Source organism: Numenius arquata, chromosome 2 (assembly GCF_964106895.1).
Source record: "Numenius arquata chromosome 2, bNumArq3.hap1.1, whole genome shotgun sequence".
Lineage (NCBI taxonomy): Eukaryota > Metazoa > Chordata > Aves > Charadriiformes > Scolopacidae > Numenius > Numenius arquata.
Genome location: NC_133577.1, coordinates 28,368,093 through 28,381,986, shown reverse-complemented (window position 1 = coordinate 28,381,986; position 13,894 = coordinate 28,368,093). Strand labels below are relative to the sequence as shown.

At 39.7% G+C, this 13,894-nt stretch overlaps 1 protein-coding gene across 1 annotated transcript in view; it reads right to left on the bottom strand.

Moving 5' to 3' along the window:
• The window catches only part of KIF26B (kinesin family member 26B), a 302,787-nt gene that overhangs the window by 93,286 nt on the left and 195,607 nt on the right, over positions 1–13,894 (bottom strand). The window contains exon 5 of the mRNA XM_074168140.1: positions 12,724–12,907. Coding sequence (XP_074024241.1) covers positions 12,724–12,907 — 184 coding nt within the window. The remainder of the gene's footprint in view (positions 1–12,723; positions 12,908–13,894) is intronic.

Below are 13,894 nucleotides of genomic sequence, written 5' to 3'. Positions count from 1 at the left end.
CTTTAGCTGGAGCTTTCGGTAACTGATTGCATGTCTTTCCTTTCTTCCCTTTTCCTCCCTTTAGATGCAATAAAAAAACAAACCATTTACTGATACATATGTAAATCACATCAAGAAAAAAAAAAAAAAGCCTTCCTGAATGAGAAGAAATGTTGACATTTAACATGCAGTGCGCAGACCGGAACAGGCACAGGTAGAAGGATCGCAGATTCAGGGGAGAGACAACCTGAGGGTCCCGTGGTGGTGAGAAGAGCGTCCCAGCTAATGGAGGTGAAACAGCAAAACTGAGATAAACAAGAGACACCTGTGGCAGTTAGGAACAATAAGTTGCAGATCAGAGACATGGACAGGTAGGTGGAAAACATTTGTGAACCATTTCTGGGGAGGAAACAAAGGGAAGAGAATCTGGATTTGGACTTTAATAACATGACAGCAGCTATTAGGATGGGTAATGAGTATCATGGATACTCAATTTGTTGGCAGTTTCTGTAAAAATGCCTATGAACCCTGAAAGTTTCACCATCCACATGAATTCGTGCACTCAAAGTGTTTCAGTCATCTAGTTCATAAGATAAAAATGTTTCACACACTGCTTTTGTCAAGAGTAAGCACAGGTGAACGGAATCTGCCCACTTCTCATTTGGCCAATATAGATTACCTACTTTCATTGCTTCACCTTAACCACAAAGCTGGTGAATTCACCTACTGCTATGTTCATCCTTCCATCCCACATCCTCCCCCCTTTCCAAGTTCTGTCTCATCCCCTCCCCTCCAAAGGACTTTCTTCTGTCTCCTGTTACTGAAGAAAACAATATTTAAGCAACAGCTTTCTCGACCTTTTTAATCTGACAAATCATGGAGGATATTCCTATTGCAACCAACTGTGATGAAGTATTCTCTATGGTAGATTGAATTCTTCAGTAATAACAATATTACATACAGAAGCTTTTTCAACTACTAAAACCGTGTAAAAAGCAGAATAACGTATAATTTACGTTTCTATTGAGCTCCCATATTGCTAGTATCACAAACGATGTTGCTTTCCAGAAAAATGCTGGAGTAATAGTTGTGCTGCAGTTCTTTGCTAAGCTTCTGCTCTTTCAGTGTATCATGTGTTCAATCAAAAGGCCTTCCCTTGATAGCCTTATCTCTCAGTGGGCTAGTGCTGCTTGGATGGAGCTGTGTGAAATGGCTGTACATTGCAGTAGCTCCAATACCTATTTCACTGGGAGTAGAATTTGAGTGTCCTGGAAATCATTTAGCAAATGGGACTTGAAATCAAAGTGACAGCAGTCTCATGCCCTAAGTAAGGCACATTTTGGTACCCAGCAGGGGACCAAAGAGTAGTTCTGAGTCATTGTTTTAATTCTATTGAAAGGAACCATGCAGAAGCCCCAAATCAGGTAAAGCCCTCCCAGGTCAGTGACTGACAGACATAGGCCGTGCAAGAGATGACTGGGGGGTGCACAATCCAGTGCCAGAGAACCAGATACTCACTTTTCTCTTTGCCCAGCCCAGCTACTACACCTCAAGAGATTTGTGGACACTGGGGATTTCATGCCATTGCAATTCAGAAGGAGCTTACGAACCTCCAGGGAACAGTTTGCATCAATTCATCCTGAAACCTGAATATTTGACATTTGTAATGTCTTGTCTGCCTTTATATTGTGGGCTGGGAGTGGGAGGAGAAAATGATAAGAGGTTTATGTAGAGGAAGGCTAATAATCAGAATACTCTTCTTATTCAGCATTATTAGTCCCTACTGAATTAGATGGATCAGCAAAAGATACTACATTTCTTTGGAGATAAAAAAGAACAGTCTGAAATCTTGAGGAAATATTGTGCCTATTAGTGTCTATGTAAAAGCCCCAGAAGTAATGCTCACAGAGATAAGATGAAGAATAAGAAAATAATAAAGGCAAAAGAGCAAAGGCAAATCTCCCTCTATGTGCTGCTCTGCAATTAACTGTTTGAAGCAATTCCCGATCCCCTTAATCTCAAGAACTCAGTTTATCTGCCCATCCAGTTATTTTTAATTTGTATTTCTATTATTACTGCTGCATTATTAATACACCCTGATAAGATAGGAAATAGCTTGGTGGTGTTCTGTTTCAGCAATGTCTCGCATGGCATAATAGTCTTTATGATGAATAACTCCCTCCCATCTGAGGAGATTCATGATTCCCACCACTCACGGAGCACCAGGCCCTGGGGGAATCCCATTTCCTCCTCTGCATTACTATTCCGTTTCCCAAAAGCAGCCTGGGCCTCCTTGTATTTATCACATCTGCACACGCTGTTATCAATCAGAGTGCATGCCTTCTCCTTCTGTGTGGCCAGGTGATATGCATCCTTGGTGCCTCTGTCAGATCTCGTGCCAGCACATACCTTAGCACTGCTCCTCATAGCTGACAAAAATGCAATTTTTAAGGTATTTTCTTGGGGATGGAGACAGCGGGGAGAGAAGGGGAGTGGAGGTAAGGGAGAGCAGTTTTTCTAGCCACGCTGCTTCCAGACTCTGGGCTTAGGGGCTGCGGCCAAGCTAGTCAAGAACAGATTTCTATTACAAATCAAGATTTGTATTTGGATAAAATTCCAGCAATACAGAATGGTGCAAAGAAGGGGGCAAGACATTAAAGCAAAGATAACTATGTTCACATTATACAGTTTGAAATACACGTCATATTTTCTGTGGAAAAAGGGGGCAGGGAAGAAAGGATCAACAGTTTTTAAGTTTTCCCACATTTATATTTCTGTAATTGAGTATGTGCTGCTGTAAAGGTTATTGTACAGCTTTCCTCCTGGCATTTTAATACACACCACATTTTGACACCACACCTTTTTCTAAGTAAGTGTCTCCCCTTCAGTACAAACATTGTAAATCGAACAGATCTGTGGAAAAATCCAGCAGCAATAAATATGGATGAGACCAACTGGGATCTACAGAAATGCAGCAGAGCCTCACAGATACCTAGAGAATTTAATGTAAAATGCTGCTATTTGTATGAGCATTTTCAACCACCTCACGGGAGAAAAAAAGATCATGCAATGTATGGGAAGACTAAGCTAAGCAAGAAGAGGGATGATTATTCTTGATTAAAATTCATGAGAGGTTACTGGGAGTGTCTTAAGGCAATGTTGAATTCTCCCTCTTAAAAAAAGAGTCTGCTAGTTTATAAATAAAAGCAAGTCTATAGCTAGTTAGCCTCTCAGGTTTTTTTCAGATAACTTGCTCAGAAACTCCATATATAACTTTTTGCAATATATTCCCACTGTACCGGTGGGGAAGGATAGATGAGTATGCTTATACATATATATATGCACACCTATATATGTTTGTAGATACAAATGCACACACCATATGTATAGTGTGTATTACACATATACCTTCCCATTCACCCATCACAGATGCCTCCATTTCTCACTGCTACAGGAGACATATTGAGGGTTACAGGCCTTAAAACTTATTAACCTACCTCCTGAATTTTTAAGATCAAACAGATCAGTGATTTCAAACTTTGTTTTTACCTTTACTATATAGAAAGATTGTTTCCTAAAGAAAAATGGGAACATCAAAGTATTGCTTTTCTACCTGGCACTTCATATCTCACTATCCAATGAAATATCTTTTAACTGCTAATCACTTTAGCAACAATATAGAAGAAAAAGTCTATTTACATTTGGAAAATGAAATGGCATTTGGGTATCAGGAATTCAGATGCACTAATGAAATATTTCCAAACCCAAGTCACACTGCCTACCTTTCTGGGAAAGAGTCCTCACTGGAAGTGATTCACAGGTCCTATTGCAGAGCAATGAGAATCTGGGCATCTGAGGGACAGAGGCTCTAATTTAATGGGTGTGCATATTGTGAGCAGCTTCACAGATCCATCCTGGCATAACTACAGCTGAACATATCTGGTCTTCAAATCAGTAAAGATCAGTTCTGATCTTTGGTTTGCATAAGGCCAAATGTGCAAAAGCTTGCTTGGTCTTTTTCCTTGAAGGTCTGGTTGCTTTATGCAACCTGCTCAGTTGCATGCAGGTCTGCTCGACCAGACCTGGTACCATATAGTGACCCTCTGATGTTTTCTTAGACTGGAAAGCAGAGGATGCAGACTTCCATCTGAAGGAGAGAATGAAAGTATCTAGAACTTTCTGCAAGCATCTTGTTACTATATCTCCCAGTAGCTGGTTTTCTATTAAAGTGAAAAGTTCAGAGCAGAACACAAGAAGAGTCTGTGTTCCTACTCAAGGAGAGACTCATTTCACCTTACTTGAGCCAGCCAAAACACAGATGTCTCATTCTAAAGCAGCTGTCTAGGTTGCCTCTTTAATCAACTGAAAAAGAAAGGAATATCTGGTTGGCAAGTCAACCCATCCTAATATAGGTAGCACTTCTCTCCATTCCTCCATAGGAGGAATTCATATGACCATCCTCGACTAGAAGGCTAGTGATCATTTGACTTCAGCTAGCAACATGAATTGCAGCCTAAGGGAGTGCAATAACAGTGGCAGGAAGAAGTGAGGAAAAAGATAGGAAAATAATGACTTGGAGCATTGGGATACGGGCTTCTCATAAAAGCACAAAAAATGGATAAATGTATCCAGAGAGATACACAAAAATGGGTTTGATTCCTAAAGGAAAAGGCAAAAATGGGGAGACAGTGAATGAGAAGAGATATATCTAATGGCATACTCAGTATTGAAATAAGAGTTCACATTAGGCTCTTCCTCAGCTGAGCTGGTTATCTCTTTAAGTCAATTTTGTACCAGAGAAATGAGGTAAAGCCCAGACCTTTAGGATAATGGAAAGCAGAATAATCTTGCAGCTGAATCAAGAGGCTCAACTGAATCATTAGCCCATGATGTTACAGCAGTGCTATAGTGGAGCCTCCTGCAGTGTCACCATCCCGCCTGCACCACTGAGCACTGCTCTCAAACACATGCCGAGAGGAGTCAAACACAAAAGGAAAAGGCTGGTAGGAGAAGACCTCTAGGAAGTTTTAAAGAAAAAAAAAAATTGTAATAAGGCCTACAGCTGAGTGCTTAAAGGATAGTGCCTACAATTTGCATAAGATCTCAGAAAACTTACCATGATCCCAGGTTTAGCAAACTATTCAGCATTTAAATTCCTTCCTCAGCATTGTATGAGAAACACCCTTGTAGTTTTCAGTTTCTTTCATCTTGACTTTCCTGATTTATATTAACCTCTTCTTCATGGATTTAAAAATGAATTTAATGAGGTGAGAGGTATGGGGGAGAGAACAGGGAAGAAGGGGACATTTCAAAAAGTACTACTGAAAGTCTTAAAAATGAAGTGGAAGTGATTAACTAGAACTGTCACAATACCCAAAAATACCAACCAGCAGTTCAACCTAAATTGAAAAGCAAAGGAAATAAAAATACAGTGGCTCAGAAAAACTTTGAGGAAATCCAAGTGCTAAAACCAATGAGTTTTTACATTCTAGAAAAATCCAGTAATTTTCATTCAAATTGTATAACCTTCAATGTTTAAGAGATTTTAAAATGTAGCCGCTGTACCGTTATACTATTTCAACAACATGAGAATATGTTTAAAGCATACTTACTAGGTGACCAGTACTAAAGATTTCTGTAGCTTCATTAGGTTGACAACGTTGAAACAAATTAATTGATCGATGTGGGCCTTGTGCATAAGGTTTATAGCCAACCAATTGTCTACAAATTATGGTCATTCACGCACCTAAGTGACTTCAATCAAGAAAACAGTCAACTAACCTAAAAGTTGTAGATTGCCTGGAATAAAATCATGCATCTATGACAATGCAGAGAGCACTGTATAAATAAAGTCCCTTAGGAATATACAAAACCTAATAGCACCAGCCTGAAGTGATTTGAGCTAGCTAATTTTCTTTTGAAATGTTTACAGGAAAATTAATCCAAACAGACCAAACAATACAAAACTGGGCGTTACAGCTCTTTACCTGGATGAAATGTACTATAAAAGAACCACAGAGAGGACTGATTCTTCTAACACAGAGATAAGAAATGTTATCAAAGTGAGGCACAGCCCTTTTCATATTTTGTCTGTCCAGTTCAATTCCACATGGAAATCTCCTCAATCCACTTCTCATGCTCACAAGCTCACTCATTAGTACAATTTCTGAATACATATAGGAAAACGTCACTAAGGGGGGGAACACTATTTTTGGTATTCTTTGAGGCAAAAAAAGGAATTTACTGAGCAACAGTCTCTTACCCATATTTGCTATCACCAGTAGTTGGTCCTCAGATTAGGGTATAAGTTTTCCTGTATGACATAGAAAGAGAAGCCTTTTTTCCCAAAGCTAAGAGTTTCATTTAAGAACTGTAGGTTACTCTCTAGAAAAACCTCACTTTCTGTGTTGCTGTTTTCACTGCCCCCCCGAAGTAAAAAGGGAGATGTCCACTAGTTTGAAGGATGGCTTTATTTTATGGAAAATCAGCAGAGGCGAAGGAATTAACAGAAGAGAGAGATACCTTAGTATCACACTTGGCCACATGGTGCCCAGATTGGTGGAGCACTCTGAATGCCATACAGCAGAACTGCTCCATTTAGTGGAGTCAGATGTAAGGACAGCAACGGTATTCTCCCTTCAATTTTCCCCTTTCAAGTGTAAGCCTATTCCTTGGTGTCCACCTCCATTTACCTGCCTGCCTCTGCAATGCTCCAGGAAACCATTACACTAGCATTCACTTGCCACAAGCTCCTCTCTCTGGGATCTGCTCCTTGCCAACTGACCTTAGGAATCCCATTGTCAGGAATGATAGATTGTCAGGCCAGGAACTGTGCAGAAATGCAGCCCTACTTCTCCATGCAGGAATTCTCTCTTGCATGGTAAAGTTTAGGCAACAGACCAGGTTTTCCCTTAGCAGACTTGGTTGATATGTGCTCCTAGCTCCCATGAAGTAGCAGCTTCTGCACTTCACAAAGAGAAGGAACAGAAATTACAGCCGTTCTCTGAATTATGGAAACATGACTGCATAGAAATTTCTTTAAAATATTTCTTTTCTTAAACCTCACAACCAACCAAAATGCAATCTGACATACTCCTGGTATGCCTGGGTTGGTACTTCCACATCCAGAATAAGCTTTACTTAAAGACAAACCAAGTATGCCTAGAAAATATGATTGAGAGGTAAGAGATTATTGTTTATAGCACTTCTTCCAACTTCTATTAATTTCACCTTTTTCTTAAAGCAGCTTGAGGTATTAAAACTCCTCCCAGAAAAGCCCACCTATCAGGAATCTAGCCAAGGAGCGTGAAAGCCTCCTCCAGGTCCAAACAGTACATTTAGTGAGGAAAATACCAGTTCTGAGCAACTCTATCTGGAGGGCAAAAGGCCACCTGGATTTCATTCCAAGTAGAACTAACTATTTAATTTGTACAACAATCCTGTTGACAACAAAGATGAACGCATATGTCTCCTTTAAATACCTCAAGGGATCATCCTCTTTTTTTTTTTCCATTTCAGTAACCATGGTAACTTTGGGCAAAACTAGCTTTCACCTCAGAAATTGTTTTCTGTGATAAAGGGTTTAAAATAGCATTTGTCATCTAATGGTTAACTTTTTCCCCCTATACGCCTGAGTGATGGAGAGAACCTCCGCTTTATGAAGGAAAGAGAACCTCTTCTGATCCTTTCCAAAAAACCTTAAAGATGGATGGCAGTGAAGTGAAAAATTCTTACAGCCAGGCACTGAAAAATTATTTTTAACTGAACCTTCTTTAGTATGCGGAACAGATCCTTAGGAGAAAGGTGTATGACTCAGGAGCGTCTATCACACCGGCAATCTCCTACCAGCATTTTGTGGGCATTCTAGGCATTTGGCCATGGCTCAGCTCCCATTCATGGACCTTCCCAGTCAGGCTCCACACTCAGCCCCTGCCAGGAGATCGGCTCCTGCACACCTCACTTACTAGACTCTCAAAACCCCCTCTCTGTGCTGCTTCCTACCCTGCTCTACACACTTAGAAAGGGCTCCTCAGAAGCATCTGCAGTGTAACCTATTATTCTCTCTTCAAAGATTTTAATAATCTCCTCTTCAACAACACCTACCAAAGCTTGACAAGGGGTACCTAATATTAGACTGCTGATGGGTTAAGGACACTGCTATCAAGATGACTGATAATACCTCATTGTTTCTTCTTGCTTCCTGTCTCTCTGTCTGTCTGGTCTTCCTCTCTGCACTGAGATCATAAGTGCTCTGGGACAGAAACAGGTTGGTTTTTTTTTTACCTGAATTTGTACATGATTTAGCAAAATGGGGATAGGCTCTGCAAATAGGAGTCCTGGTACTACAGAAAAATGAAAGTAAACACAGTATCACAAATTACAGTCCATTTTGCTAATAGGTTGAAATGACTACCCGAACAAGGTTCAATGATGACTTGTTTCTCCCTGGTAGAAACCTTTTGCATAAGGATGATTTTAACACACAAATAATGCTATTTTATTTTGAGATTAACAAGTACCAACAAACAACAATCACACCAAAAATAAAATATAACGAACAGTAAACTAATTTCTGCCCAAACATAACAAATACCTCTCAGTGACAGAGTTTTATAAGACTACACACAAAAAAAAAAATAAATGAAAGCAAGCACAGAGACCAAATCCATTCATTATAAACCCTGTGCCATATGAAAACAACCTATTTATTAAGGCTGGCAGAAAGCTTTTCGTTCAAGGTGTTTTTCATGTGTAATGTGGGATTCAGCAACACAACATCTTTCACAGAAGGAACACTTCATATTTTCATCAAAAGTATTGGTTTAGTTTTGGTTTTGTTTGATAGAAAATGGAAGGAGAGGGACAGGGGGAAGAAGGAGGGAAACAGATTGGGGAGCAAATCTAAGCAAACCTTACTAGAATACTTTTAATAGTTAATCTGACTGCAGGCATGGAATAATTCGTTATTTCTGCACGGAAAGCCTTTTTGCTCTATTTCTTGGCTCATTATCAGAAAGGACAAGACAGACTTACGAAGTACATTCCAGAAAACGATGGGACTTGGCAAAACTGCACATACAGTCATCCAGGACAGTGGCATTCTCTCTGTGTGTAAACCCAGCGAAAGGAATCTGCCGCTCTGAGAATATGATGATTCAAAGACAGCAGAGAGAGAAGGCAAAGCAATGCTCAAGCTGAGGCAGTTTATGGAGCAGGACTGTCTCTCAGCCCAAAAGAAAACTCTCAAGAAACAACTGTAGGGATACCACACTACCACCCAAGATCAGCTCCCTCTGCCAGCAAATGCAAACCCAAGGCACGTGTGTATGTTACTGAATTTCACTGAATTTCACTGAATTTCACTGAATTTTTTAGAGTTGGAAGGGACCATAAAGATCATCTAATCCAACTCCCCTGCCGAAGCAGGATTGCCCAGAGCATGTTGCCCAGAGTTACGACCCATACAACCCCAGATGTTAACAACTGTTAACGTATTTGCAACATGGTCACAGACCTTTTGTTTTACTTCAGGGAGAGCTTTTTGGAAATGAGTGCAACAGAGAATCTGATCCTTTACTATGTTATTTCACTTTGACGCTGTTGTATTTCTGCTAGTGTCAATGGTGTTTCTAACACTGAAGTAAAATGATGATTATGCAGTCCCAACATTTCATTATTAATATCACTTCCCTCCTTCTGTGAAGCTGAACTTTAACTTTCAAATAATACTTCTTCCAAATGCCAGGTTGGTACAGTTTGATTTGCAAGGCCTTTTGTAAGAACAGGAGTGAAGCATGCAACCTGAATATATACTTTCTAATTGTCTTCTCTTTTTTCAGTTTAGACTCTTCAGTTGTACCTTTAACTTTAAATATATTTGTTATAGGCAAGTCTTTCTAGTTTAGCTCACAAAAATTACATGCCTGCACATGACAGCTGAGAAACTCGACAATTTTAAATAAATCACTGTGATAATTTTTTTCAATAAGAAGAATCTTTGAAATTTCTACTAGAAGTGGCAACTTTTTGGTGACAAGTTCATTTTAGAAAACTATGAAATGAAATTTAACCTCAAAGTCTAAGCTTCAAAGCATACCTAGCTTCCTACCCTGCAGTGTCTCAGATACCCACCTGCTCTGGCAAACTGACAGCTCTCAAGCTGCCATCAAGCCAGCAACACCCAGCATCTGTGCTGGGGCTCTCAGACCTATAGCAAAGAGCCTGCCTGCCAGGAAGCCTGTCCCAGGACAGTCTGTGCACAGCTGTCCCGGGCAGTCTCAGAAATCCAGAATCTTTGGCAATGGCCAGCCTTCCAGTTCTGGTGAACCAGAATTTCCAGTAACAAACTGTCATGTTAGAAATTGCCCAGCCCACTCAAACACAATGTGAAACAGAGTTTTATCACACTGGGATTCCTGGTAAAATGCTATTTAAACACAAACCAGAAAAAACCCTAAGGCACTGAAAATAACGTTTAGCTTCCCTGAACCTACTTCCTCCACATGGGTCCACATTTTATAGATTTATACCCTTACAGAAAACACTATATGAGAGAAAACGCTGAGGAAAGTAACATAGTTTTTAGCATGCTGCTATCAAAAAATACGCCAACCAAACTGAACAGAACATGTATAAATAACAACAATAACAATTAAAAGCAAACAAGCTGGAAATTCCATTACCTCGTCTGAAGTTTTCCCACTCTGACAGATAAATTACATTGTTATCCTGTGGTTATTTACTTATTATGCCTCACACCTATTTCTGACATATTAAAATGAAAATTTGCTACAGAGGTAAGCTGATGGGAAACTTTGATGAAAGCTTGAGGTCATAATTATAAGGTGACCCCTAGGAGAAACCAAAGAGGTGAAAAAGGAAACTGAATTCCAGAAACTGCAGGTTTGACATATCTTTGCTAATGGAAATGTAGGAAAAAAAAAAGAATTTTCTCTATTTTGACTATATGAATTAACATGCTTTAGTTTAATACTTTGGACAAGCATGTGTTACAACATTTTTTAAAACCTCTTAGCTATTTCTATATACTCTGATAGCTACGGGATGATAAGTCTAAACTGAAAACCACAACATATCCTCCTTCATTGACTGGACTGCAATATTTCAGTTTTACTTACACAGCTTGAAAGTCTGGAGCCTCGTCTGGTACATGGTGTTGATGAAGAAACAAATCATAGGTCTGTTTGTGCATATTGCAAAACTGTTTCCCAAGCCCTATCCACTGGAAACCAATGATTAGAGGAGCAAAAAAGGTTCATATCAAGCTTGCAGTGTTTTGACAGAGCTATGTTTGTGTTTCTGTGTGTGTAGACCCTCTTCTTGGGAAGCGTGAAAAACGATAATCAGGGAAAGTGCTTACACAGTTCAACGAGGGAAATTTGTCCCTTGTTTTAATGAACACACCCTTCATAATTCTTCAATGAAATTTTTATTTTTATTCAGATATAACCTGTCCCAAGCACAAAAAAAAGTAAGAATCTTGAGAGGATGGCTTCTATTGTAAATGTTTTCCATAACAGCTTCTTAAAACAATGAACGGGTTCAAGCTTACTCTTCCTCCCATTAAATTCAGAGTATGCATTACTACATCGTGACAGATTTGTACATTTCTTCCCACCTACCACGTCAGAGGAAAGGAAGGGATCCCTATGCAGAGGGAATCCCTTTTCAAATAGGCAATAAACCATCCATAAAAGTAATACCATTGTTCTCTGGAAAAAAAACAAGCAAACAAACAAAAAAACCCAAACTGACCCTGGAACTGCACAATATAGGAAAGCGAGTATCCAAAATCAGCAAAGAAAATTCTGAAGCCCATCCTATGCTCAGCACCCCTAGATCATATATTACAATTTCTCTTCTAAACACAAAAATTTTCACCAGATTCATTGTCAATACTTAGTACTCAATGAATATGGAAAAGCCATGCACACAGATGCTTGCATAAGAAACTACCTTGATTAAAGCAAACTGCTGTCCTCAGCAACCACATGCATGTATTCCCAGATGTAATACGCCAAGTTCTCCATTTGTGACAGGGAAAAAGGAAAGGCCACTCGGACAAACAACAAAGCAATAGCAAACTATACAGCCACCTCCCTCCCTCACCTCAACCATTTTCCATTACAAGTATGCACCTGAACAGCATTTTAAGAGGGTTTGATTATGGAGAATGGGAGGAAATAACATGACAAAAGGAAAAGGAGCAATTCATTATTATCAACACAGGCTTTGTTCAGGTACGTGGCCCAGCCTTATCCTGACTGTACTGGAAGAAAGACAGGAAACATGATCCAGAAGCAAATTACGGTGTGTCCAGCCAAGACACCAGTTTGGACAACAAGGGCATCAGGAAGCCAGAATATACCACAGCAAGCAACTGCTACGCAGTTTTAAACACAGCCACAGAGGCCAACTCTAGAAACCCTGGCAGAACAGACATTATCACCACGTAGTAGCACTGTGGTCCCAATGCAGGCGTGTTTAGTCTAGCTGGGCCTTGAAATGTATTACTGCTGCACAAGTAGGTCTGGCCGTGTCAAGTCAACTTCAACTTTAATTAAGTACCTTACGCTGTTAGGCCTTTTTACATGTGTTCAGGGACCAACTACAGTAAAGCCAACTGAGAAAGGACATGGTCTTCCAATTCCCTTAATATTTTGCACAAGGATAAAATCTTCTCCCAAAGAAAACAAGTGTTTTAGTGATACTTGTAAGGCCTACCTTGCCCAGACCAGGGGTGTCTTTCACTTTGCTGACTGCCCTTAACAAACATGGTGGTGCAGGGGGTGGGGAAGTCTGAAGGATGCTGCTGAAGCTGGTGGAGAAGAGAGGAGATTCAGGAACAGATGATGCAGAAGGCCTGTGTTTCTTCTTTTTGGAAGACAGGTTCAATTTCTGAGCGGCTCTGTGGGAAAAATGAGAACAGTAAGGTAAAACAACCCCAAACTCATCAACACAAGTAGTCAAGACTAAAGAAAGGTATTCATCAGGTTACTGTTTAAGTAGGATCTTGGTTTTGATGTCATTGATCCCAACAGTCTTATAATTCTTGTTCTTAACTCATTACTACTAGCTTAATCCAACTGACTTCAAAAAGTTGCTCCAAATTTAGACAGTCTGCATTAAGTAGGGTCACAATCAGGTCTCTGTCACTATCTCATCTGTTGAAACAATTCAGCCTGCAAGAAAGCTCCAAAGCCTTCAATTAAATCAATGGCAATTTCTGTTCTAAAATTAAGTTCAGTCACCAAATGATTCACACAGAATTGTGTCTCTGATTAGAAAATGAGTACTTGTGCAATGTTTGAATGCAAGTAGCCACGGTTAAGTTAATTAGTATTAAATGCTCAGGTGAATTTGCTGATGTGTAAGAAGCCTTGCACTAGCTGTTTCAAATTTTTATCACCTCTTAAAACATAAGCCAGTCTAAAAACTAAACAAACGGCGACCAATGAAAATATTGCTGTTGCAGTGAGATGAAGACAATTATACCAACTACAGCTGCATTAACCACTAAGCAGAGAAAACAATGAAGAATCTTAGATAAGAATGCTGGAGTTTGTATAGACTTTGATTAAAAAGCTAAGCTTTTCTGGAACAGAAACATTCAGTACTTTTGTTTTGCAAAATGCTTTATTTTGAGACACAATTCAACATTCAGGCTTTGTTGCAGCTGTGTTGTTCCAACACTTGTGTGTTCTGCACTGCCCAGGGATAATGTTAATATTAATCACACCATCCCACGGTTTCCCTTTTATAAAAGGGGCGCTTTAAACAGAGCAGGTTCACTGGAGCACCATCTCAAAGGAGACATGGATATAACAATTCATGAGGCCTTTCATGTTGTTTGCTTTGGCAGACAAATTATGACTTAAGATAGGTATAAAAGTAG